The 25,628-nt window shown below is 35.5% G+C and overlaps 1 protein-coding gene across 1 annotated transcript in view; it reads left to right on the plus strand.

Moving 5' to 3' along the window:
* The window catches only part of MTX2 (metaxin 2), a 66,068-nt gene that overhangs the window by 23,449 nt on the left and 16,991 nt on the right, over window positions 1-25,628 (plus strand). The window contains exons 3-4 of the mRNA XM_045480297.1: window positions 209-255; window positions 22,266-22,338. Of these exons, the coding sequence (XP_045336253.1) occupies window positions 209-255; window positions 22,266-22,338 (120 nt within the window). The remainder of the gene's footprint in view (window positions 1-208; window positions 256-22,265; window positions 22,339-25,628) is intronic.

Below are 25,628 nucleotides of genomic sequence, written 5' to 3' on the forward strand. Positions count from 1 at the left end.
TTATCATTGTGTACATATTGTGATAATTTAATCAAAATTATGATTGCACAATAGCATTGATAGAGAACTTTGTAATTACTTTGATGAAAGGCTGTACCTTTTATTTTTCAAAATAGGAATAGTGTTTTAAAATAAAAACATTTATAAGTGTATTATACTTGTTTAGCAATCTCACTTTTGACTCAGACCTTTCATTGTATTTCCACAGGGGAGCAAATTTTGCTTTCTGACAATGCAGCTTCTCTTGCTGTGCAGGTAAATATGTAAATAATGTAATATTTTTTCACTTTGAGTTGCAAGTGTTTTTTCCTCACCAGGAAGTCTCTGATGTCGTATGTGTACAGTTTTTCTGTGTGATTTACCATTATCAATATAACATCTCATCTGTGAACTGCAATTTTATTATGTAATATTTTCAGTTGTTATCAGTATATAAAAGAAAAGTCTTCATTCTTTATAAAAATCACTTCTATGCTAGATGTATTCTCTTCGTAGTTTAGCTTTTGACTAGATATGATGGTGTTAATTATTTGTGGTGACAAGGTCATTTATGGATACAATTTAATAACTTATTTGTAAAGATTTATTTACCACATATTTTTAAGCATCGTTCTTTCATTGTGCTCATTCTAGCCTAAATCCTTTTGGCAATCTTAAAGTAGACATACTCTTCTCTGGCTATTCCTTTTGTATTTATGATTGTGCTGGTATCTGTTACCCCCAAACCACTTATTGAATGCAGTAGCTCTTTACATTGTAGATCACAGTTGTGGAATCCAAAAAAGGCTAGTGGTCCTGTAAACTTTAAACTGTACTATAGGAAGAAGGGGATATGTGGGGATTATTTGCTTTAAAAACTAATATAACAATGTATATTAATTAACTGGAATTAAAATAAAAACTTAAGAAAAAAAAATTCTTACAGGTATTGCTAAAGGGCCCAGTATAACCCTCAGTGATTCTGTTTCCGTCTCCCTTCTCTTTCATTGTACTGAATTTGCTTATCATATGATTAGACTATTGATAACTTATGCATACATAATAAGGGAACAAACCTAACTAGTATTATAGATCATTTTTTTACTTCATGTAAATTTAAACAAACTCTATATGTTGTTTGATTCTTTTTTTGGTACTTTACATTGTTTTTTATATTTGTTCATATTGATAGGTGTACCTCTAATTTATTCATTTTTATTGATGTATGTTATCCCACTGTATGAATATCCCACAATTCACTAAAAAAAAGAAAAGAGAGAAATGTTTATGTAGATTTATAGAATTAAAATTATTCAGACGTTTTACAGTTAGCTATTATTTATTTAGTTAGCTTACATAGTTTGAATCACAAACAGGATTTTATTGTGGAACACCTACAAGATAAAAGAGAAACCTTAAGACGTGTGACATTTTTGGAGATGGGACTGTGAGCTTCTGGAGGACAGAAAGAAGGGGAAGAGAAGGGCCTGTGAGCTTTTGCTGTGTTCTAGGCATGATATTAGGCACTTGGTCGTCTCACATTTTCGTATTCAACTTGGTATTCTCTGGGTTTACTGGCTGACTGGTAGCGTGCCATTCAGTACATTTTTGTGTTCTTTAAGACAGGGAAAGAAGGAAAACATGGAAAGAAATATATTTGGACAATAATTTATTCATATGAGGATCTATGAGTATCTTTAAGTTTCTTTCTTTTAGATTTACTTTAAATCTTTTTACCAAAAAAGTAAATTACATTTATTTTATTTATTTACCTTTATTTTATCTTTAGATACTAGTTTTATAACTAGTGTATTTTTTTCTTATGTTCACTTTAGAGAAGCAGAAATTCTCGGTGATTGTATGCAATAAATACGGACTTTATGCTGCTGTTAATCTTGTTTTTTCTTTTTTTGGTGAGGGAGAACTTAAGTTTAGCTTTCAGATACTTAATAAGTAACATAGTGCCTAGCATACAGGATATACTCAGTAAGTGTTTGTTGAATGAAAGGTTTTTAAGTGTGGTGCCTGATAACTGATAGCACAAGCAAATTATTAGCTGTGTATAAAATAGTATTTTCAATGTTTCTCTTTGAGAAAATAGCTTCAAGACACAGTGAATCTTTTAGTTGAAGCACTAATTCTTAACCCTTTTTTTTCATTGCCATTTTTGGGATAACTCTTTCAGGACCTGATGAAAACTGTAAAACATTTCTCAGAAAACATGCCAGAGCGCATACACAAATGGAAACATACCTAGACTATTCTGCACGTGGTTGCAGGGTTTACTGATCTTGCTGAGGCTATCTGGAGATCCCCTGTGAAGAGCCCCTAAAATTATTGAAGTAATTTTTACCAAATAAGAAGGTATTTTGAGTAGGAATAGACCAGGGGTTCTCAACTGAAAGAAATTTCTACTCCACAAAACACATTTGTCAGTGTTTAGACATTTCTGGTTGTCCTAACTGTTGGGGACGGTGCGATTGGCATCTGTTAGGTCAATGCCAGGGATGCTGTTAAACATCTTACAATGCTCAGGACAGTCCCTTCATGACAAAGAAATACCCAGCCCCAAATGAAAATAGTGTCAATGTTGAGAAACCCTGGAATTAACTTGTTTTCAGTGCAAACCAAGATACCAGTATATTACCATTAAAAAAAACGTTTTAAATAATCTGGGGAAGGGAAGAAAAAAAGAAATCTTAGTGTGTACTTTATTTAGTAACTCTGTGTTTATGGTTCCTATTAATTTACTTTAACCATGGCTTTTTAAATCATAGTTGCAATTAAATATAAAGCCAGAAAAAAAGAACCTTTTAAAAATGCAGAATTTTGCTTAAGCATTTCAATTTTTTTGTTATCCTACATATGTCACTTAGATGATAAATTAACCAGCATATATTAAAAATTCTTGGTTTTCTCCAATATTCTTTGACTTGACAGCTGATAGTAGCCATGACTATAAATGTGACTTTTCCAGATATCTGATGTAAACTTTATGGAGTAATTTTCTTCTATATAGTGGACCAGTATCCGTTTAGAGGAATCAGTTAAATGTGTAAAATTGATGAAAACAATGTGACAGGTATCCATAAACTGGATATTTCTAGAAGATACCAGATATAAAGCATCAGATATTTTAATAGTCTGCCAGTTAAGCCATCAGGAAATTTAAATTTTACCTACCACATAGACTTGGCATTTATTATATTCCTGGAACTAAGTGGTCAGATCTTTTTTGATTAAAGGAACCCTTATGATTTCAGTTTAAAAGAAAATAAATTTTTTTCCCATGGCTGTTATTTCCTCTTAGATTTGCTTTTTTCCCCCTCATTCACAAATTTTGGTGTTACCTGAAGTGTTTGCCTAGTTATATAACAATCTTGTATGTTGAGTATAGTGACATATTAGTGTAGCATGTTCCTCTGGTTCTCATGAGCAGTGTGTGTGTGTGTGTGTGTGTGTGTGTGTGTGTAGCAGTATATACGTATGTATATCTATATATACATCAATCTATGTGTGTGTGTTTGGGAAAAGAACTTTGATAATAATTGTTACTGTTGTCTCACTTCCTAAACCTAAACCACTGTCTGACAGATGTATAATGTATGTAAAGTCAGCCACATACGTGGTTTAAAATTTTGTAATAGTCCCATTAAAAAAGATAAAAAGAAACAGATGAAATTAACTTTAATAATGTTTTATTTAACCCAGTATGTCAAAATATTATCATTTTTACATGTAATCAGTACAAAATTTGTTAATGGGAGGTTTTTCTTGTTTTTTGAATTTTTTTTTAATGTTTGTTTATTTTTGAGAGAGAGAGAGAGAGAGAGAGACAGAATGTGAGTGGGGAAGGCGCAGAGAGAGGGAATCTGAATCTGAAGCAGGCTCCAGGCTCTGAGCTGTCAGGACAGAGCCCAATGCAGGGCTCGAAATCATGAACCAGGAGATCATGACCTGGGCCAAAGTCGGACGCTTAACTTACTGAGCCACCCACGCTCCCCTGATGTTTTACTTTTGTTTATATTCAGTTCAAGATTTGATGTCTATTTTACACCTACAGCACATCCCAATTTGTGCTAGCCACATTTCAAGTGCTCAGTAGACACATGTAGCTGATGGCTCTTGTATGGAACAGCACATGTCTAGAAATACAGTAAGCAAATACATATGAACTCCCCTGCAAGTTTTCTATAAAAAACGTCTTATTTTCTTCAAGAAGTTTAGGTCTTTACTGATTTGGAATATGCTATGTACAAGTGAAATGAGCAGTTGGTCTTTTCCAAATACAGCATGCCTTAAACATTACTTTTTGTTTCAAGTTTCCTCATCTGTAAAAGGGAGTTACAATAGAAGCTATTCTATTGGAGGTCATGAGGACCGAATGTGTTAATATATAGAAAAAACACTTAGAAAAGTACTTGGCGTAATGTAAATACGCAGCTAATGTTGGTTATTATTTCTTTCTCTCCTGTTCATTGACAGGAGTGTATATAATCCATGTCAGCAGGAGGAATGCAAGTTTGCAGGCTTTATGATGTCCAACCACACCCGAGTAATTAAAATCAATATTAGGCTTAAGAATTTTTTTTGACACATATGAACTTGTGTCCAAATTATTAATACTGAATATTTTAATTCAAACAATGTATTTTTAAAACAATACCGAATAAGATTTGTTTTAAAAGTATTGAATACTTTTATTGATGAAGGCATTCTGCTGAGAGCTTTTATGTGAAGTATCTCATTCAGTCCTTCCCATAACCCTAGTGGAAGGTACTCTTAGGAACCTCATTTTTAAAGATGTGGAAACTGAAACGAAGGAAAACTTTTTTGCCCAAGGTCACAGAGCCCACAAATTGTGGAGGTAACCGACAGCAACAGCATGGGCTGAGTACCTGCCACGTGCTCGTCACTATGCTGAGCACTTAATTCTTACTAACTCATTCAGTCCTTAAAACAACTAAATGAGGTAGTGCTATTGTGATCCGCATCCTGCAGGCAATGTTAGTGAGAACAACCATAATAACCGAAGCTAAAGTTTCCACAGCACTCACTCCATGTGCCAGGTCTTGTTAAATGTACCTCAGGTATCAGAGATAATTTTCACAGCAACTCTAGGAGGTAGGTAGTATTATTATTGCCATTGTACAAATTAAGAAGTTAAAGCCCGTGGATCCAACTTACATAGGTGGTACTTAGCAGGGCGGGAGTGCCAACCCAGGGAGTCTGGAGTCAAGAATCCATGCTCATAACACTTGGTAGCATAGCAGTCCAGTCCAGTGATGCAGGTCTTTGAATTTTTATCCAAAAATAAGTGGACATTTAATTCAAGAATCACTTCTGACATTTCTTAGCAAGCTGTATCTTGCAATTTATAGATTACATTAAGATGTGAAAAATAAATGTCTCTCAGCTTTTGGATCCCTGAAATGTGATAAACGCAGTCTTACCTATATTATGAGTTATGGTGAAGCTCACTCAAGTCAGATAATAAACGAGAAGTTCTTTTGAAAACAGTGAAAGCAATAGAAATAGCAGTAGAAATACAAGATGATGTTGAATGTTGAATTAGAGCCTATTTTGACTACAAAGATTTATAAATACGTATTTTGTGAATGCATATAATAAAATGTTACTTTCTAGTAAGTTTTAGAAGGGATTTTGTTTATTATATATGAATCCAATTTAAAAAGAAACCTGTTTTCCTTTTTTGTATGGCTTACTGTATTGTAAAAGTTTGAATTTATTTTTGGAGTGTCTCAAACTGATGATCATTATTAGAACGCTGCATAAAAGAGAATGCTGCTTTTTTTACTTCACTTAGTTTGTATACTCACTTCCTGTAAGAATGACATTTAAGCCCGGTTAAGGGAAATATCACTATTGTACTTAATTTTCTAGTTTTTCCCTACTTTTTTGTGGATAAATACTCTGTCCCTAAAAATGAAAGGTAAGACAACAGAAAAAAAAAAAACAAAAAAACACAAAAAAAAACCCACCTGTTTTCTTTCTGTTGAATATGTTGTATCATTTTAAAAAGTCGACATTTTTATAGGCCCTGTTAATTCTGGGCCACGAACACTAACATGTCAGATCTGCTGATAAATTGTTAGCTGACCCTTGCCTTTTCCTTTTAGCAAATGATGCCTTTTAGGTGGGCATATTAATTAGCAGTTAAATGATAATATCCTCATGTAGTGATTGGGAAGAGCAGGAGAAAGGAGTAGCTCTCTCTCCTTTGGGCCGCGAGTCCATTGATCTACTGGAGAAATAACAGTGATTATGAAAATAGAGCCACTGTAAACATGTCATGGCATTCAGATGGCTACCGTGGACAGCGTACCTTGACAGCTGTAGAGGAAATGATTTTGAATTTTCAGTTTGGTTGGATAGATTTTTTCTCTTAAACAAGTTGGCTATGGTTGTATGCAATTTTTAGGTGTCAGTTCAAACCTGACAAAGATGACACCAGTGGATATATTTTAATAGAGAATTAAGAGGACACTTTTATGAAAAACATTCTTTAAATAGATGCATCTTAAAGTTTTTTGACATTTGTTTATCTCTCCCACTTGAATCAGCTGCTGCAAAATGAGGCTTCTGTATTTTCTTTCAAGATTAGAAGGGGGGGAAGGAAAGCTTAGAGATAGAGGGAATTTAGGGAACGTTTGTTACATAAGGGGACTTGTGAAATCCTTTTCAGTATTCTAAAATGAGAAAAATGGAGGCTACAGGATGCTTCCTTGATATCACTGAATTTAAATTCTTCAGATTGAATGTCGTATCACCTTTATAGACCAGGAGTATTAAAGTATTTTGGTGATTTATGCTTTTAAGGATTTAAGTATATAAAATGCGATCTTCAGAAGAGATAATTTAAATTGAGGTGATTAAAATTGACCTGAAATTACAAACAGAATTTAGCAAATTAAAAACATTTTCAGTATTAATTTCTCAGCATATGAATGGTATGGTATACATAAAACATTTAAATTAGTCTTACAGGATTTGGGAGAGTGAAGTATACTCAGAATACAGTTAGGTGGCTTTTAGAGTTGTCAGTTTTAGTAATTAGTGAAATAAAATGGTTTTGTAGGGTAATGGTTTGCTAACCTAACTATCTCTTTAACTTAGCAAAAATGCGCTTTCCTGCAGTCAGGAGAGATTGCAAGTTAGAATGTCAACCATATACTTTTCTGTTTAAAAAGTAAATAGCAAGCGGATTTTAAAATTTGTTGCTATTAAGCAGAACAGTGAAGACCTAGCAGTAAGATGAAAAAATGGCAGTCTATTTTTAAATAGAAAAAGGCTAGAATTCTTCATTATTAGATACACAGTATCAGCATAATCGATCTAGCAGCATTATATTTGAGCTGAAAATACACTTAAATTTGAGGCCATAGACTAGCCTGTGTGAACGAAACATCCTTCATATAGTTCTAAGATGAAATTACCCTTGAATGAATAGCATCTTCATTTATCTTCAAACCTCTTCTGTGCTCTTAGTGTATCTACTCTTTCAACATTCTACAACAAGAATTACATTATACCATTATACCAGAGTACTTCTGCAGTGTGAAATAGATTGGTTTGGAAAATGAACCTGGCTTTGCTATAAATTACATTCTCAGGTACAAAGAAATTTGTTATTTTGTTTAAAATAGTCACAAATATAATTAAGGTCTTAATTTATGTTAAACTACAAATATGGCTATTACTTTAACTTGATTAGGAACTTAATCTGTCACCTCAAGAATGATACCTAACACTTTTCATTTGTAACCTTAGATACATTATTTCAATTACAGGGTCTGCAGCTGTTTGATATAAAAAAATGAATTATTTTGTAGGTAGATTTGTTCATGGTTTTTAATTTTAAAACATGCCTCTTCAGTAAGGGGGAAAATAATTCTTTGGTTGTTGTCACAGATTTTCTTTTGTGTCCTGGTAAAACAAGATATGAATTAAAAATCAGAACCATTTTCATTTTGTGCCCTGAAAATGGTATTGCATGCTTTCGAATAGTCCGTAGGGAATTCTTACGTGAAATATTTCAAATTTAATTATGAAATGAATAGAAGCTTTGTCCTAAGAAAGAAAACCGGAGGTCTGCTGTCTAAGGATAGCTTTACATGGTTAGACTGAAAATTGCTTTTCCCTATCTGGAATTTGGTAACTTTGTTAATGTGATCTATATACATTTAGAAGCTTTGTTTATAATCCCTTAAGTTCCACAATATTAATCAGTATAAAGCACCTGATCTTTTAAAAACTTAAGAACAATTCCTTAAAATTTTATATTATTTAAAAAAAATTTGTTAACATTCATTTTTGAGAGACAGAGACAGAGTGCGAGCAGGGGAAGGGCAGAGAAAGTGGGAGACACAGAATCTGAAGCAGGCTCCAGGCTCTGAGCTGTCAGCACAGAGCCCGATGTGGTGCTTCAACCCACGAACCGTGAGAACATGAGCTGAGTCGAAGTCAGATGCTTAACCAACTGAGCCACCTAGACGCCCTTATTTTTATATTTTTATGAGCAAGCAATGTTGATTTTATTGCTTAAACGCAAAGAGTATTCTTGTGTATTTAACTTGTAAGACAAGTAAATGTTCATTTTGTTTTTGGAATAGTGAAGCGGAAAGAAAATAGTTGGTGCTGTTTATTGGTAAATGATCCAATATGGAGTTACTGTTAGTTTATCAAAATGAATACATTTTTAGATCCCTGACATCTACTATTTAGCTTATCCTAAGAATTTAAAATTTGGTAGGCTTTTGTTGTTATTATTTTTCTCAATTGGGAATCTTTATCTGTAAAATATAAAACTTTAAAATACTCGTTATAGGAGCTCAAAAAAAAAAAAAAAAAGTAGCTTCCTTTCTTTATTCCCAAGTTGTTCATTGAGTGCCAAATATGCAACTGGTGTTGCTTTAGGTTCTTGGGTTGTAAGAATTATTCTTTCTGTGCCTTTTGACTAGTTTATCGCTCCTTCTGCTTAATATTGACCTTACAACTTTTATTTATATTTAATTCTAACAGGGAGAGCTTGTATCTTTTCCTATTCTGGTTATCTTTATTTGTTGCTTTCCTTCTGAACTTGATTTTTTTCCTACAGCTGTCAGGTGTTGATGTATCTAAAGTTGAGTCAAATATTCCAAAAGTAGTTTTCAGGTGAGAGTTGTATTAAGGAAGATCTGTTCTCTGTTGTGATCTGTCTTCATACATGCTTTCATTAGCTTTTCATGGTTTTGGTACCAGATTTGCTCTATTTAAAAGCTTTTTCTGCTCATTGAATTGTGGTTTCTGATAATGTTTTTTAAGTTAAATTCCTGTAACTATTTTTCTAAAACAATATCTGCTTACTGATATTTGTCATTTTATTGATTTTAAAAAATAACTCTGAATTTAACAGGAGTTACATCTAACTTTTTAATGCAGTAATCTTTGGTTCCATAAAATAACAAAATGCTAGTCTTTGTTGTAGTTTACTAGTTTTCTACAAACTTAGGTATGTTTGTATTTATTGTGCATATCTATGGCTTATTCCTCAAGCAAGTGTTACATGAGAGCCTATAGTATGCTGAGGATAAAGCAGTGAACAAGATAGACATGGTCAGTGTGTGCTAATAGACCTTACAGTCTGGAGGGGAGGCCTGTTATCAATAATTTATCAGTTTTGTCAATGTGTGGACTTTGAAAAATTATTCATAAAGTAAGCGTTTATGTCAATATCAAAACATCTTTATTCAGTTGTTTTTGCCTTGTTTAAAAGATTTTATATAACGTATGTACTGTAAACCAGAAATCATATATTTACTCTTTATCTTATTTTTTAAAAAAGTACTTTTTGGGGCGCCTGGGTGGCTCAGTCTGTTGAGCGTCCGACTTCGGCTCAGGTCATGATCCTACAGCTTGTGAGTTTGAGCCCCATTTCGGGCTCTGTGCTAACAGCTCAGAGCCTGGAGCCTGCTTCACATTCTTGTCTCTGTCTCTGTCTCTGCCCCTCCCCTGCTCATATACTGTCTCTCTCAAATATAAATAAGCATAAAAAAATTAAAAAAAAAAAAAAAAAGAAGAAGAAAGCTTATCAGGTAAAGGACCTTTCTCTAACAGTCAGATCCTGCCCAGAGATGGCTCGCTGGGAGGCATCTGCTTTGTTAAGTCTTACTGTTCTGTCTATACTGATTCTTAAAATTGATGCAGAGGATTTTCATTTTTCAAAAGGCATTCTAGTCTTCTCAAACAGTATGCTTCTTAAGTCTGTACTCTGTTAGGATCCATTAGGTTATGCTAGGCACTTAACCAGTGACAGTTAAGGAGTGGGAATGTGCTAATGGTCACCCAGTCATTGGTATGGTGTATGAGTCAGCAACAGAAAGTCACCTTCCTTTAAATGATGGTAGGACAGAATGTCAATGAGGCAGCATCCTCCCTGTGCAAATGTAGTAGACAGGGCAGGCCTGTTGTTGGCTAGCTGTGTTTCCCTTCTCATAGTTTTATGAACTGAATATTTTTATTTGCCCTTTTGTTTGTTTTTTTGTTGTTGTTAACCTAATGCAATTAAAAGATGTTTGAGGGGCGCCTGGGTGGCGCAGTCGGTTAAGCGTCCGACTTCAGCCAGGTCACGATCTCGCGGTCCGTGAGTTCTAGCCCCGCGTCGGGCTCTGGGCTGATGGCTCAGAGCCTGGAGCCTGTTTCCGATTCTGTGTCTCCCTCTCTCTCTGCCCCTCCCCCGTTCATGCTCTGTCTCTCTCTGTCCCAAAAATAAATAAACGTTGAAAAAAAAAATTAAAAAAAAAAAAAAGATGTTTGATATTTCAGGTTTCTTAATATTGCAGATTCTGTTTTCCTTCTCCTGTCAGATAGCATCATATTTATTTCTGTAAAAGAAATTGATGATTTTTTTCAGCTTTAAATTTAATTTCATTAAGTTTGCCCTTCCAGATCCTTTCTGAGATATTTTTAGTATATTTCTTTGGGAACAAAGAGTTCAACTAGGTATGCGTAATTTTTGAAATGTTTTGTTTTGTTGGATTTTCTCATTAATATTATTCTTCTTACCTTATATTAATTATACGACCTGTGTACTTAATTTAAATCTCCCGAAGGCTTGTAATTCTCCATAAGGTACAGCACCATATAATGCTGTGTTATACCTTTTGTCCCTGTGACTTTTTCATCCCATAACTGCAAGCCTGTATCTCCCACTCTCCTTCACCCATCCCCCTCCTCTCCTCCCCTCTGCCAACTGTCAATTTGTTCTCTGTATATGTGGGAATCTTTGGTTTTTTGTTTGTTCATTTGCTTTGTGTTTTAGAGTCCATATAAGTGATCTCATTCCTTTTTATGGCTGAGTAATATTCCATGGTGTGTGTGTGTGTGTGTGTGTGTGTGTGTGTGTATACAAACACTACATCTTCTTCATCCATCGACGGATACTTGGGTTGCTTTCATATCTTGGCTACTATAAATAATGCTGCAGTGAACATAGGTATACCTATGAACATAGGTATACTGTATCTTCTGAGTTTGTGTTTTTGCCTTCTTTGGGTAAGTATTCAGTAATGGAATGACTGGATTGGAATCTCTATGCTGTTTTTCATAGTGGTTGCACCAATTTTCATTCCTACCGATAGTGCATGAAGGTTCCTTTTTCTCCACATCCCTACCAGTGCTTTTTATTTCTTGTCTTTTTGATACTAGCCATTCTGACAGGTGTAAAGGTGATAAATCTCACTGTGGTTTTGATATACATTTCTCTGATGTTGAGCATCTTTTCATGTGTCTGTTGGTCATCTGTATGTCTTCTTTGGAAGGATTTCTATTCAGGTCCTCTGCTCACTTTTTAATCTGATTATTTGGTGTTTTTGGTGTTGACTTATGTCCGTTCTTTTTATACTTTGGGTATTGACTTTTCACTTTTTAAACTTGGTGGGCTATAGATGCAGGGAACAGAAGAGATCAAAGATAAAAACTATCCTTGGTTGTGTTTTTATTCTGCATAAATAACTATAGCTCTACCCGTTTCTTGACACCTCAATATTACCATCCTTGCAGGAAAGTGTTGACAAAGATTATACTGATTTGTAGGTACTTCTGTCACCTCTGTCCACAAAAGAAAAGGGTGTGGGTGGCCCTTAAGGTTGGGCTTCTCAACATTTCAGTAGAATCTGCTTATCTGGTTTCAAAGCGTATAACTGCCTTCGTGACCAGGTCTTTGAAAAGAGAATAGAGTTGTTTCCTAGTCATTGCCTGTCAGAAAAGTTTGACAAGGAAGTGATGTTAGAGCAGTCCATCTAAAGACTCCTAAGTCTCCCTTCTCCCACCAAAACCTTCTCATCCTGCACTTTTTCCTATTTTGGTAAATGGTATTTCCGTTGTTGTAGTTGTGTATGTCAGAAAGTTTGGGCCATCTTTGGAGTCCTCTTTTTCCTATATCCACATCCAGTTGTCAGCAAACCCTTTTGGCCCTAGTTTAAAAATGTAGCCAGAATCCGACTTCTTGTCCCCCCTAGCACTCCTGTCTTAATCCAGGCCACCACCATTTCTTGCCTAGATTATTGCGGAATCCTTCTTCTTATTTTTTTTAATGTTTTATTTTATTTTTTTGAGAGAGAAAGAGAGAGAGAGAGAGACAGAGACAGAGAGAGAGAGACAGAGTATGAGCTGGGCAGGGGCAGAGAGAGAGGGAGACAGAATCCACAAAGCAGACTCCAGGCTCTGAGCTGTCAGCACAGAGCCCAATGCGGGGCTTGAACCCGTGAACCATGAGATCATGACCTGAGCCGAAGTCGGACGCCCAACTGACTGAGCCACCCAGGAGCCCCAGAATCCTTCTAACTAAGTGCTTCTGCTTCTATGCTTCTACTGTCTACAATCTAATCTCTGTATAACTGTTTATAATCCTTTAAAACGTTAGTCAGATTCCAGCAGTTTTCAGCTGAGCACCTTCTTGTAATTGTTCTTCTCATGCAAAGTAAAAGTCAGAATCCTTACAAGTATCTGTAAGTCCTACGTGATCTCCTGGTTGTCTCTGATGTTCCCTGTTACCACTCACTTCCTTAATCTGCATTGTCGGACTGGTCTTGTCCCTCAGACACACCACTAGAAGCATAAGACTGTTTTAGTGCCTTTGAACATGGCTGGCTCCCTAACTTTCTTCAGGTTTATGCCCAAATGTTACTTTATTGGTGAGCCCTCATCTGACCACTCTACTTATAATAGCAATACCTTCATACTGCTTTGTATTTCTAAATAGCAGGAATCACCATACATATTTTCAGGTTTATTTGCGTATCATCTCTCTCCATTAGAATGTAAACTCAGTGAAGGCCGAGACTTTAAGGTCCCTGTTCTGTTCTCGTGCCTAGAACAGTTGTGATATATAGTAGCTGCTCAGTAAATATGTATTGAGTATGGGGATGAATGCATAAATGTTTTCCACTCATTCTTCTAGATATTTAGAATTGTGTCTTCCTATCAAGTTAGTTCACAGGAAGCTATGCATTGGACCAAATAAATTAGCCTTTTGTAGGCCTTATTGAGCTGTGTTTTAATGTTTTACCCCGGCCCTTTAGAAGAAAAATAACACAAAAAGCAATTTTGCATTTGGTGTATGTTGTCTCATGTCATTCAATAACCATACAGAAGATTCCAGATGAGAAATGTCTTTTGGAGTGTAGTATAAGAAGTTGGGTTGAGGGGCAACTCTATTCTTTTTTTTTCCTCAAATTTTTATTTAAATTCTAGTCAGGTAACATATAGTGTAATATTAGTTTCAGGAGTAGAATTTAATGATTCATCACTTATAACATTCAGTGCTCATCATAACAAGTGTCCTTCTTGTTATGATAGCCCACCCCCCACCCACCTCCCTCCATCAACCCTAGTTTGTTCTCCGTTAAGAGTATCTTATGGTTTGCTTTCCTTTCGTTTTGTTTTTCACTTTCTGTGTGTTCATTTGCTTTGTTTCTTAAATTCTACATATGAGTGAAATCATATGGTATTTGCCTTTCTCTGACTTATTTTGCGTAGCATAATGCAGTCTAGCTCCATCCACATTGTTGCAAATGGCAAGATCTCATTTTTTTTGATGGCTGAGTAATGTTCCTTTTTGAGGAACCCCCACACTGTTTTCCAGAATGGCTGCACCAGTTTGCATTCCCACCAACAGTGTAAGAGGTTCCCTTTTCCCTGCATCCTTCCAAACATTTGTTGTTTCCTGTGTTAATTTTAGCCATTCTGACAGGTGTGAAGTGGTATCTCATCATGGTTTGGATTGGTATTTCCCTGATGATGAGTGATGTTGAGCATCTTCTCATGTGTTTATCAGCCGTCTGGATGTCTTCTTTAGAAAAATATCTATTCATTTCTTCACTGGTTTATTTGTTTTTTTGGGTGTTGAGTTTGAGAAGTTCTTTTTAAAAAATTTTTAATGTTTATTTTTGAGAGAGAGAGCGCGAGTGAGAGTGTGCAGGAGTGGGGGGAGGAGCAGAGAGAGAGGGACACAGAATCTGAAACAGGCTCCATGCTCTGAGCTGTCAGCACAGAACCTGACATGGGGCTTGAGCCCACTATGAGATCAAACCCCAGCCAAAGTCGGATGCTTAACTGACTGAGCCACTCCGTTGCCCTGAGTTTCATAGGTTTTTTATAGGTTTTGGGGCACCATTCTTTTTTGAAGACTACAAATATTCCATTGATGGATTCACTGCAGTTTACTGAATCAGTCTCTTATTGGTGGGTATTAGGCTATTATTATAAGTATAAATATTATAAATATAGTATAAATATACTATAAGTAGGGATAAGGCATGAATATCCTAACATATATCTTACATGATTTTAGGCATATATGTCCATATGATAGATTTTTAACAATACAATTGTGGGGTCAGAGGATATGTACATTTAGGATTTTCATAGATGTTGCTAAGCTACCCTTCAAGAAAACTGCATTGATTCATATTCCAGCTAGTGGTTAAATATAAATTTTATGTTATGACTAAGCAGACTTTTAAAAAATGTTTTTATTATCAGGAGTTTCTGTTGCTACATCAAAAAAATTCACATAGGAGGAAAACTAGAAGATTTACTGAGTTTTAGACTTCTTTAGTCTTCATTTTGTGATTTGATGTATTGTTGAGATTTTCATGTTTGTTCATTTTATTTATTGAGCTGATAATCATTATCTGGCATATACCTGGGAATTACAAGAGTAAACGCTAGTTTTAGAAGACAGAGGAATCTGAAATGAGAAGTGAGAAGAATCAGAAGCTTGTCACCATGTTACTGAAAGATTACTGTAATGGGATCCCTGTCTGTATTCCTGATACTCTGTTATGTACAACATTTAAAAAGGTTTTCCCAACAGTTTAACTGTTAGTCTTATAATCTAATCAAAGCAATGGCATTATTATTAACAATAACAACTTTTCAATCTAGGATTTAAGGTATTTGTAATGGTCTACTTGACTGATAACAGACTTTTTTTTGTTCTCTATACTTTTGGCTTCACTTTCACTTATATGCAAATAAATTTTATTCTTCAAGACCAGTTTTTGCAAAAAGATCTGAGCCATGGTTCCCAGAAGATATGATTCAGAGGTAATAATTGAAGACATAGAATTTAGAATCTTTATGGAGTATTGTAGGTATCATCTTCTGGGACTGTTTCTGGAATTTCTCTGATTTAAAAGTTCTCAGTAAAAGCTCTTTATAAAGAATTCAGAGTCAAGAAAAATATATAATCCTTGTATATTTTTTCCTTTCTCATAATAGCAATTGGTGACATTGTATACCCTTTTTAGCTTAGAGTTAGGAATTGTATTTTATTTATTTATTTTTAATGTTTAGTTTTGAGGGGGGGGTGGGGCAGAGAGAGGGGGGCAGAGGATCCAAAGCAGGCTCTGTGCTGATAGCAAACAGTCCGATGCAGAGCTCTAACTCACGAACCATGAGACCAAGAGCTGAGCTGAAGTCAGATGCGTAACACTGAACTGATTGAGCCACTCAGCACCCCTGGAGTTAGGAATTTTAGATTCAAGTTTGCTACTAATATTAATAGACATTTGAGTTGCTCCCAGTATTTGATTATTAGGATCAAGCTGCTTAAGAGCATTTTTGTATATGTGTATGTTAGTGGCTATATGCCTTGTTTCTTTTTGATATATTTCTGGGAATGGAATTGTTGGCTGATAGGGTAGTCATGTGCTTAGTAGAAATGACCAAACATTTTCAAGGTGGTTGGATTAATTTACACTCCCACCAGTAAGTAATATATGAGAGGCTTGTCACAAATAAAAACAGTCCACTGTCCTATCCTTTTCCTATCCCAAATCTGGATATCCAAAGATAACTACTTTCATTTCTTTTAGCTGTATTATTTTTCCAGGTATTTACCTCTGTATTTTTAAGTAAGATGCTTATGTTACTACTTCATTTAAAAATTTTGCAATTCCCCTCTTACAACTCCCCTCCCTCTCCTCCATCTTCCCAATAGTGTTTTCACTTTTTGGATTAAATTAATATTCAGTGTTTACATTATAATTAGAATATAAGTGTTGATCTCAATTGAGTGGCTCAGTGTACTATGAACATATTCTTTCTCTATGATTTTCCTCCCTTGGGTTAATAATTGTTTAATTTATTTGAGTAGTTTTCTCTCTTAAACTCTGACTGATCTATACTACTCCCCCTCACAGTGGCCAAATACATCAGATCCTTTTTGTCTTTTCTCTCAGAAATACTACCTTGGAAACTCCTGTTCCTTCTGCTTTAATTGGAACAGTTCCTTCCTCTGTTGGCTGCAGGGCTGTTTTCTTATGACTGCTATTCATCATCATCCAGGGAATTCTTTTTGCTTTTATGTTGGATCCCCATATTCTCTGGATCCTGTATTCTTTTTTTTTTTTTCTTGGTTTATTATTTTTATTGTACAGCACATTCTTCATTGGCTTCATGAGAAAGGATACATGGGCAATAAAAATGTAAAGACATTGCTTATGTGGTACTGTTTTTATTCTGTCTTCACATTTCATTAATACCTTGGCCGCATGTAGAATTTTAGGCTGACAAGATTTTTTGAAGCCCTTGTATTACCATCGAGCTTTCAGAGTTGCTCTTTGAGATACTGAATGTCATTGTCATTTATCTGCTCAGTCCTTTGTATGGTTCACTTTTCGTTTTCCTTTTTTCCCCTTTCCTTTCCTTTCTTTCTCTCCCTTCTTCTCTCCCTCCTTTCCTCCTTCCTTTCCTTTCTTCCTTTCCGTATGCTTGTTCAGATCCCTTAACCTCTTTATATGTTTGTGTGTTCCAATATTAAAAGAGGCATATTTGTTGTACCTACCGCTCGGACACAGCTCTTATGCAAGTACCTGGTACCTAGTAAGTGCTAAATAAATATTAACCATTATAATTTTTCTTTGAAGTTGTCTTCTCTGTATTTTTTGTTTCCTGTCAGTTCCTTTTTTGTGGCTTCTTTTGGCTCTGTATTTTATGTTCGAGGCTTTCCTCAAGCATCTATTGATCTGTCCTAACAATTTATATTTAAGAGTGAGACACTAAAAAGCTGATGGGGAGATGAGGGACTTTTTGACGTGTGGACTTCACTGTAGACTGATTGCACAGTGAGCTGCCATTTTTGTTGGCGGCTATCCCAACCTCTCCCACCCCTACTATCATATCAGCATTTGCAGGGCTTTTCTATAGTTATCTCTCTTATCTTGGAGGTACTCAAATTCGTTACCAGCGTGTGAGAGCTGAGAGGGGAGAGGGGTTGCTGTGGGTCTCTTTGGTCTGTGCGTACACTCTGCCTTCATGTTCCTCTTTTCAGTGTAACAGCCCCAACCCACCCAGTTCTGCCCTGCTGTGCTGCTTGAGCCTTGAGTCAGGAGTCTCTCTGGTTGGGTTTCTTCAGAGAATGGACCTCTGTCTCCTACCAGGTTGGGGTGGACTAGTTGTGTGATACTTATACACACTTTCAGCCACTCTTATTTTTAGTCCTTTACCTCACCTCCACCCTCTGTGGTACGTGGTGCCTCCAGTTTTGGAATCTTCCTAGTTTCTGTAATGTGGACACATTGATTTTTTTCCTCTGCATGCTCTTGGGTTTCAGCTTCCTCTGCCCTAAGTCTGCTTTCCATCTGACAAAAATGGGCAGATATTTCTGGTCTGCTTTGGTCTCCTCTCCCCTTCTTTGTGTCTTTCTGGGTTTATCAGTTTTCTATTTCTTCACTGTTATTTTGGTAGATTTTTAGAGGATTACAGAGATAAATGTGTAACTTCTGTTCTTTATGTTTAGTTATCCATGATCTGGTATTACTTTTTATATTTTTTAGGAAATAAAAAAATGTATCAACATTGCTTCAACGAATTTTTTTTGATGTTATGAATTTAATTTATTTAATATGTTGAAACTACATCAAGCTTATTAAATTTCAGAGTTTAGAAGTCAGGTACTGGGTTCTGTATGTGTATGTGTGTGTGTGTTAAAAAATCCCTTACCATTCGGGGCGCCTGGGTGGCTCAGTTGGTTAGGCGACTGGCTTCGGCTCAGGTCATGATCTCGCAGTTTGTGAGTTTGAGCCCCGCGTCAGGCTCTGTGCTGACAGCTCAGAGCCTGGAGCCTACTTCAGATTCTGTTCTTCCCCCCTCTCTGTATCCCTCCCCTGCTCATGCTCTGTGTCTCTCTCTCAATAATAATAAACATTAAAAAAAAAAAATTAAAAAAAAATTCCTTACCATTCAAAGAAAATATATTTATTGGCTGTAGTTTTAATTTATTCATTCTTAAATTCTTAGTTTTCACATGTTAATAAATATATCTCATCATTTTATCAGTTGGAGTTGCTCAGAATAAACCCTATTTAGTTTAGTTTTTTTTTTAATTGAAATATTATGGTGCTTAATGTGTCACTGTCATCAAAAGTTGATTGATCAATTGCAGAGCTTATGAGCACTCTCATATTGTGCAGATTGTTTTTATAATATTTAGCCTGATCACTTTCAGATGATGTCAGCCTGTCTTGCTAAGATGTCTTCTGTGCACTGATCACCATTGCTGTAGATCTGTATTGTCTAATAGAACTTCCTGTGATGATGTAAATGTTCATACCAATAAATATGGTAGCCATTAGCCACATGTGGCTATAGGGCCCTTGAAATGTGGCTAGTGTGACTGGGGAACTGAATTAAAAATTTTATTGAATTTTAATTAATTTAAATTTAAGTTAAATAGCCACCGGTGACTGGTGGCTACCATATTGGACAGCGCAGTTATTGAACATTATTCTGATAGTATGTGCTAAGTTTTTGGTACAGATTATTTTATATTATTAATCACTTGAATTAGTTTGGAATAAAGTGTCCAGCGGAGGAATAGGAGTTAGCTGAGTTACCCTAATTTCCTTATTATAATTAAAACTACATTTTTCTTTGGAGTCACATGGGAATAAAAATATGCAGACTGCAATTTCAGAATTGAAAATAAAATGTGTTTTAGGTTGGTGTATCATTCCAACCTAAGAAGGAGATTGAAAGTGAAAGCGAAAATTGAAAATTCTATTTTGGGACCTCTCAGAAATTTTCTTCCATCCTACAAGATAAAGGAGAAATACTGTTTGGATCAAAGCTTGGTTTGGATTTAAAGTTTTTATATTCTCAAAGACAGTTATGGTAATGTTCTGGTTTGCATTTTTTTTTTTTTTTAATTTTTTTTTCAACGTTTATTTATTTTTGGGACAGAGAGAGACAGAGCATGAACGGGGGAGGGGCAGAGAGAGAGGGAGACACAGAATCGGAAACAGGCTCCAGGCTCTGAGCCATCAGCCCAGAGCCCGACGCGGGGCTCGAACTCCCGGACCGCAAGATCGTGACCTGGCTGAAGTCGGACGCTTAACCGACTGTGCCACCCAGGCGCCCCTGGTTTGCATTTTTAATATTTGGATAAAATGTTCTGTTTGTGACATCAGACTTCCTTATAAACTGCAGGTTAATTTATAAAATTTCTTTTGAATGAAGGATGAAGATTAATTGTAGTAAATGTTGTAAAATTAATCTTTGGCTAACTAGAATTATGTCATCAATTGAGGTCTGTGGTGAATTGAGCATTGCTAAATTGCTAACCTTTTTTTATAAAGTAAAAAAGTAGGGGCGCCTGGGTAGCTCAGTCGGTTGAGTGTCCGATCTCGGCTCAGGTCATGATCTCGCGGTCCGTGAGTTCGAGCCCTGCGTCGGGCTCTGGGCTGACAGCTCGGAGCCTGGAGCCTGTTTCAGATTCTGTGTCTCCCTCTCTCTCTGCCCCGCCCCTGTTCATGCTCTGTCTCTCTCTGTCTCAAAAATAAATAAACATTAAAAAAAAAAGTAAAAAAGTTAAAAATTCACAGGACTGGAAACATGGCTTTGATTGCAGAACATTACCATTTTGCTTAATTTTTTTTTGGTGAAATACAGCTTTTTGGAATAAAGATTAGTACAGTTACCACTATCCATTTAGTTTAGCAAAATATACCATACTTACTATTTTTAGAGTATTGTAATTGTTAACGGGAATATTATCCAAACATTTGAGAAGATAATGTTAAGATAATATTTCAGATTCTTTTTGTTCTTCTTTGAAGGCCTCAATCCCCTTATGCCTTCATTCTCAGCAGATGATTTCTTCTCCCATTTCACAGGATGTGAGCATTCTCATTTTCTTGTCCTTCTTGCTCAGCATCTTGCAGCTACCACTGACACTGACCACCCCTTGCATTGGAGTAGCAAGCTGTCCTGTTTTCTGACAAATAACCAGATCCCTCTACCTGTGCTCTTACATCCCTTTTTACCTTCTCATGGATCTTGTATGCCTGCTGTTCTCCCTGTTTCTTATCATTTCAGTGTGTTTTTGCTGTCTTTTTTTTTTTCAAGCTCAACCTTTCTCCCTCATCGAGTACCACTACATATTAATAGAAGGAAGATCCTTCTAATCCCCTTCTTCCTTTTCTTCTCATCCATTCTTGTTGAAAGAGCTGTTGATACTTACTGTCTCTAATTCTTCCGTTCTGAACAATTTGTGTTTTAATAAGCCTTCCACATAATTTTGATCCTAGTCTATACCTGTGGGTCAGTCAAGTAGTTCACTATTATAAATTGGAAGCACAGGTTATGGTATTTAGATGACAGTGTGCACTTACACAGAATCAGCTTTTGGTTGGTTGAGGTGGGGTTTAAAGCTAGACACAGTAATTGTTGGTGCGTTAGTTAGAATTAGGTTTGGCTAGGAGTTATAGAAGACCCAAAATAGTAGAGACTTGAAAAGAAAGAAGTTTATTTCTTTTTCCTATAAACACAGGTAATCTAGGTTCGGTGATTACCAAGGAACTAGGCATCTTTCCCCTTGTTGCTCTGCCATCGTCTCTCAGCTCCTGCTTCATGGTTGGGTTTGACTGCTGTGGCTGTAGACATCCTTTTCATATTCCAGTGAGCAGGAAGGAAAAAAAGAGGAGAGGTCATATCCATTATTTTTGAAGAAACTTCCCAGCCGTTGCCCAGAACTTTAAGTCCCATTGGTCAGAATTTAGACATTGGTCACATCCAGCTGTAAGGAAGACTGGGAAATAAACTTATTTCATGCAGCCTCGTGTGAAGATACAATTCGTGGTTTTTAAAAAGTGATTGCATAACATTACACGATTTGGATTCACCGTAAATAATTTACCTGTTCTTTATTGTTAGACATTTAAGTTGCTTGTGACATTTTTGTTACTATAAACAAAGTGAAAACCAACAACTTATGTCTTTAAAAAGTGAATTGGTAAGCATAAAGCTACACATTAGAATACTGAGTATATAAGAGAGAACTTGGAAGTAGCAAAAATAACATTTTGAGAATTTTCCTCTAAGACAAAGATGAAGATCCTGTAAAGAATAGTGGAATTAAGCAATACCTTGTAAAATTTGGACTTTATAGTCATCTATTAAAGAAGGTTAAACCAACATATAGTATTGCTGACTTATATAAACTAATGGAATAAAATAAGTGTGGATAATTTACATTTTTTAAAGTGTGTATAAACGCTCTAAGTGTCATACATACATTTACTGGTGTCTAAGTCCTTGATTTTTTTAGCACTGAAATGACATTTGATTTTGTTTGGACAAGTATTTTACTTTAAATTGATTCATTCTTTTCCAGTAAAGTGTTACTCTATGAGCTTTTCTTCAAGTTTAGAAAATAAATAAAAAGTTTTGTTCAAATATATATCTACTTTCACTAGGCTAATTATACTTGTATTGACTTGCAGGCCTTTTTGCAAATGTGTAACCTGCCTGTCAAAGTGGTTTGTAGGGCAAATGCAGAATATATGTCTCCATCTGGTAAGTTGTTTTTTTTTTTTTTTTTTTAATTCTCTGTTAATATTCTGTATTGGTGAAATTGTAGTGATAGTTCAGTTTGTACCTAGGTTTTTTTGTTTTGTTTACCCTTTGAAGACTTTTCCCATGGTTTTATGAAGTAACAATTGTAAACTTGATAATCTTTGGGCGGACATGGCTGTTCATTTCAACTCTGCGGTCATAGATGGTTAGTGGAAAGTCACAGTAAATATTAAGAAATATTAAGAAAATACATAATCTCAGATATCCCCAATCTTATTTACATAGTGCTGTTTCCACTTCAGAAAACAAATTTTAATATTAATGAATCCATTCATTATTAAACACACTTCTCTAAACTATGTCCTCTTATTATTCAGAGGGAAGAAGAGAGTGCGGAATAATTAATTTGTCAAAGATCTTAAGCTCATCTCTGAAAGCTTTTGGTTTCTAATTATTTCTTTTTTATTTTTATTTCAACAGGTTTTAAAATACTTTTTATTAAGATTTTAGCCTTTCCGCTATTTTTTATAATCAGTGTTGCCTTTTCTGTGTGTCATGTATTAGTAGATTAGGGTACAATTTTAAATAAATATGGTTCAGATAAATTTTTTTTTAATTGTAATTTTCAGTTTTTTAATTTTTTAATTTTTTTTTAACATTTATTCTTGAGAGAGAGAGAGAGAGACAGAGCGTGAGAAGGGGAGGGGCAGAGAGAGAGGTAGACACAGAATCTGAAGCAGGCTCCAGGCTTTGAGCTCTGAGCTGTCAGCATGGAGCCGGATATGGGGCTTGAACCTATGAACTGCAAGATCATGACCTGAACCGAAGTTGGTCGTCCAACCAACCGAGCCACCCAGGTGCCCCTGGTTCAGATAATTTTTAATATAAAAATATAGTGCCACAAAGCTGATAAATATTAACTAAAATTGGTATGAATTATAATTATGGTTTTGCTGCTACAGTAATAACACAGAATCACTCCTTTATGGGTAAATCCACTGAGTATAAATTGTTGGGATAAGTGAGTTACATTGCTTTTAGGGAGACATTTATCTGTCTCCTCACTGTGAAAATAACTTAGAAATGACTTGTATAAAGCATTTTTTTCTTTTCATCTTCGATTCTTAAAGGTGGTAATAATTATCAAAAGCTGTGAAGACAGCCTCCATACACACTGAAAATTCTACATTAATAATCTACATTTATAGATTTATGAATATACATTTTAAAACATCTCCATAAAAGAATTTCTAGATTTGTAAACATAGACATGTTTTAGATTCTTGAAGCCCATTAATTAACTCATTTTCTATTATTTTTGTATAGAAATTTTATAAACTTTCTGAATTCTGGTGAAATGAATTGTATTGGGTTCTGTCCATTTTTTCCTTTATGTAGTCATACAAAAAGAGTGTAGCTATGCATACAAAAATGTTAATAATCTAATACTAAAGTTACTATCCTTGGCAAATGAGGAAAAGCCATGTGGTTCATCCACCTGTTTCCTAAAATGACTGTACTAAGTATCACCTAGGTGATATTATGAAAGACAAATAAATACTATAGAGGCTACAAACCATACATATATACATATATACATTCATAGGGAGGAATCTCCCATAAGTAGATGAAAATGGCACTTTCTCTTAAGGCATTTATTTAAATTGTATCATATGACTAGTATTACTCTCTTTCATCATATGATTTGGGGTGATCAAGGGATGTTTTATTTGTTGGAATGATCTTGTTCTAGTAGATTTTTAAAGCAGAGAGCATCATGGAATAATCAGAAGACTGCTTGGCTAAGAGCTATGAAATTTTTACTCTAATCCTTCTGTGACCTTGTCACTTATTAACAGTTTCCTTGGGAAATTTCCCTTCTCTTTTTTGAGTGTCAGTGACTTCATCTGTAATATGTGGTGATTGCATTAGATGGTATCCGGGGTTCTTTTTGTTTCTAATATTTTCTGAACCTACAAACTTGCTTGCTTTCTTCTTGCTTCCTTTAAAGACAAAAAATTCTTTTTTAAAAGCACTTTAAAAAAAAAATCTTTATTTTAAGTAGGCTCCATGCCCAATTGTGGGGCTTGAACTCACGACTCTGAGATCAAGAGTTGCATGCTCTACCAACTGAGCCAGCCAGGAGCCCTTAAAAACAAATGTCGAAAAAATGATTATTTTGCATAAAATAAGAAATAGGGCCCTCATATATATTTTTGTAATGGTCTTTGATTGGTGCCAGCGAATAAATGTCTCACTGTGCTTTTGCCTGATACTTGCAATAATAAGGATGTAACAATGGCTCCACTTTTTTTTTTTAAGTTTGTTTATTTATTTTGAGAGAGAGAGAGAGAGTGCATATGAATGTGGGAGGGGCAGAGAGAGAGAGAGAGAGAGAGAGAGAGGAGGAGGAGGAGGAGGAGAGAGAATCCTAAGCAGACTGTGCTGTTACCACAGAGCCCAAGGCAGGGCTCAAACTCATGAACCTTGAGATCATGACCTGAGCTGAAATCAGGAGTCAGATGCTTAACTGTCTGAGCCACCCAGGCACCCCAACATTGGCTCCACTTTAAGTCAGGCTAGTGACAAAAAACATTATTTACTTCTAATTTGTTGCCTTGATTTTTATATATATCTTTATATTTAGAGATGTAAGAGTACTCTGCTTTCCTGCTTCATAATCTACAATACTGAAAAAATATTTTTTTTTTAATTTATTTTTGAGAGAGAGAGCATGCATGGGCAAGGGGCAGAGAGAGGGGGACAGAGGATCTGACGTGGGCTCCGTGCTGAGAGAGCAGAGAGCAGAGAGCCCCATGGGGGGCTAGAACTTGCGAACCAGAGATCATGCCCTGAGCCGAAGTCAGATGCTTTACTGGGCCACCCCAGTGCCCAATACTCAAAGTATTTTTAAGAAAAGAAATAAAATACAAACCAAACTGGTTATTGAAAATGAGAAATACACTTTGCTTTCAAAATGCTATGCCCTAAAAATAGCTTTAGTCTAGGCATTTATCCACACATAGTTTTCATTCTTAGATCATTTTATCTCAGACGACCTGTGCTATTTCTAGCATTATAGTACTTAACAAAGATTTTATCTCAAGCTAAAAAACACTATGACCCAATACTTTTTTACTTACTGACCCAATAAATTTACCAGTACTTATTTTTTACTTAGTTTTTACTTATTTACTAATACTTATTTACCCAGTACTTATTTACCCAAATAAATTCTTCTCACCTTTGCAAGATTAGAAGAAAGGTATGTGGAATGCAGTGTTTTTATA

Source organism: Leopardus geoffroyi, chromosome C1 (genome assembly GCF_018350155.1).
Source record: "Leopardus geoffroyi isolate Oge1 chromosome C1, O.geoffroyi_Oge1_pat1.0, whole genome shotgun sequence".
Classification (NCBI taxonomy): Eukaryota; Metazoa; Chordata; class Mammalia; order Carnivora; family Felidae; genus Leopardus; species Leopardus geoffroyi.